Source organism: Papaver somniferum, chromosome 9, assembly GCF_003573695.1.
Source record: "Papaver somniferum cultivar HN1 chromosome 9, ASM357369v1, whole genome shotgun sequence".
NCBI classification, from domain to species: Eukaryota; Viridiplantae; Streptophyta; class Magnoliopsida; order Ranunculales; family Papaveraceae; genus Papaver; species Papaver somniferum.
Window position 1 is genome coordinate 9,935,080 of NC_039366.1, and position 2,570 is coordinate 9,937,649.

At 38.6% G+C, this 2,570-nt stretch overlaps 1 protein-coding gene across 1 annotated transcript; it reads right to left on the bottom strand.

Annotated features, from left to right (window-relative positions):
* LOC113310755 (protein NUCLEAR FUSION DEFECTIVE 4-like) lies at positions 1 to 2,570 on the bottom strand. The gene is made up of 3 exons (XM_026559528.1): positions 2,031 to 2,570; positions 798 to 1,732; positions 1 to 696 (listed from the first exon to the last, which is right to left on the bottom strand). The coding sequence occupies exons 1-3, from the start codon at positions 2,364 to 2,366 to the stop codon at positions 177 to 179; spliced, it is 1,791 nt and encodes a 596-aa protein (XP_026415313.1). The 5' UTR covers positions 2,367 to 2,570; the 3' UTR covers positions 1 to 176.

Consider the following 2,570-nt stretch of genomic DNA (forward strand, 5'->3'; position numbering starts at 1 on the left):
TGATCCTTAATCTCAAGAATAGCGTATACTAATTTTATGTTCTATTTTATTACAATATTCAATATTGCACATCATCTATCGAAAAATTACTTTCACTCATGTATCTAGCGTATAGTACTATCCTGCTGTACGATACACAAATAATAAATTTATACAAACCATAGTCGTGTCTCAACTCATGTCTGCAACTTTCCATATAAACTGGCGTATACAACTTTGGTCCTGCGAACAAGTATCATACTCAACACAGCTGCAACAATGCAGAGTCCAGATAGAATCATGGAACTAAGGAAGAAGCAGATAGAGCCTTCACATTTCAGCGGTTCATTGGCAGTCAAAATAACATCAGTTATCCTCCCGAACACGCCTCTGGAAATGTGTGACAGCTTCCAATTCAATCCCGCTTGTTTCTTAGCTTCACTGTCGTATATGGAACTAGCTATAAGACCAGAAAAAACTAGCGAGCCTGCTGGATTTGCAAGTATGAGAAAATTGTACAATGCCCCAAATTTCTTCAACCCAAAAAGCTCTGATGCAGCAGCTGGCACGATTGCCCAATGAGCACCATACCCAAGTCCAATCAGCAAAGTACCAATGTGCATAGACCCAGGCCAACCCATTGCAAAGAAGAAGTGCCCAATTGCCATCAATACTTGCGCCACAGCCATGCTCACTGGCCTTGGATAAGCATAATCCCTGGCAATATATCCAGATAGATCAAGCAATATGAGGAAAGAAAACAAAACCAGACTTAAGATATGGACATACATATGTGATTAAAAGGAAATAGGCTATACTTGACAACAATCTCGGAGAAGTAGCCTCCACTAATGCGACCGAGGAAATTCCAAATGCTGATCATGGATACAAATATATGTGGGTTATCATATCCTAAAGATTGGCTCATTTGACCAAGATTATCAATCACTGTTAAGCCAGAGCCTGATCCCAAAAGAAAACAAGTAAAGATGAGCCAAAAATCTGCTTTTATCAGTGCCTGTGTCAATGTAAAATCCTCGCCTCGACGTGGACCCTTTCGCCTCTTGATTCTCACAGCTCCTGCCGCAGCTGCTTTATATATTTTGGCTTTCAACTGTGCGATGCGTTTTTTCCTTTCATTCACATCAATCGTTTCTTCTTCAGAGGACTTTTCGTCATCAACTTCACTGAAATTAACTTCATTATTCAAATCCTGGCTAGAACTGGTTGATTCTTGTTTTGGAGTTTCAGGTAGAAGAGGTTCTTCAGCAAGAGATCTCCGGCTCGAGAAAAGAGCCAAAGACAATGGAATTACGATTGGAATCACTAAAAGAATAAACAATATAACTGTGAAAATGATGATAACATAGTGGCTCAGATCAAATAGATCTTCCACTAGCATGACCCCCATCAGATAGGCAGCCAAAACAAGGCACACACTGTAGATAAATGTGAAGCTTGAAGCATCAGAAGGTCCTATTTGTTTGTGACCTCCAACAGGTCTAACAATAAACATAAGCGCAATAACAACCATCGCTGGTCCAACTGCAACCATAAAAATGATCCCTGCATGATCAGGGTCATAAATCAGCGCATATATCTGAGTCATAATAGCACCAGCCAAACCTGCAAACCCCTTAAGTATGCCCACTACTGGACCTCGACTTCTCGGGAAATTCTGCACGCACGAAACTAATGACGCAGTGTTGAAGTAGGTTTCCCCATTTGTCCCAACGAGTATAAGAATACACATCTGGATAAGAAAGAAATTGGATAAGATTGTAACCTTGGCATGCAAAATGAGACTGACATAAGATATGTTAATCTTACAGCTCCAGCATGGGTCGAATTACACCGGAAACAAAGACATAAGGAGTCATAGACTTAATCAAGTACTACCTCTGCGCCTAAAATGAAAAAGTGATAGTAACAATTTTGCAGAAATTGAGGGAGTATGTAACAAGAACATAAACAAAATCATAAAGGAAATTCTATGTGTAACAATACGCCACTTCAACCCAAAACAAAGATTTGATTGACTACTTACTTACCCCCCACAATGGCAGAGCCGGAACCCTGTGTGTAACAATAAGCCAAACCCATCCATACCCAACAAGATTCTGAATAGCGCCAATAAATAAAGCCCCCCAAATTGGCAAAACTTCACATAAAAATCCAGATAAAAATCCAATATTATCACCAAGATCTTTAGCTACACCCAGTCTCGCAATCTGTTTCTGATTATAATTTAATGAACTCTTAATTACAGGAGATATACTTCCGAACAAATAACCAGTTCCTGCAACTGATTGAACCCACATTGCTGCAACAAATACTAACCATCTGTTGTTGAATAAAACCTCAAGTTTCCCTTGAAATCGAATCATTTTCTCCAATTTCTCAAAAACACAAAAACTAGCTTGCAAGTGCAGAAAAAATATATGAAAAACTTAATTTTTGATCCAAGTCTCTAATAATTCTCTTGATTTATCATTCTTTAAAATGAAATAAAATAAATAAATGTGTTTTGTATGATCTGAAAGAGAGCAAGAACAATCAGACTGTACGTATGGTGTTATGTCGACCTTGTT

Bases quoted from the DNA above. Each gene is read 5' to 3' on its own strand.
- LOC113310755 (XM_026559528.1), bottom strand. From the start codon at position 2,366: ATGATTCGATTTCAAGGGAAACTTGAGGTTTTATTCAACAACAGATGG. The intron at 1,733-2,030 runs GTAAGTAAGTAG...TTTCTTATCCAG, and splicing joins CGGCTCTGCCATTGTGGGGG to ATGTGTATTCTTATACTCGT. The intron at 697-797 runs GTATAGCCTATT...ATATATTGCCAG, and splicing joins TTCTCCGAGATTGTTGTCAA to GGATTATGCTTATCCAAGGC.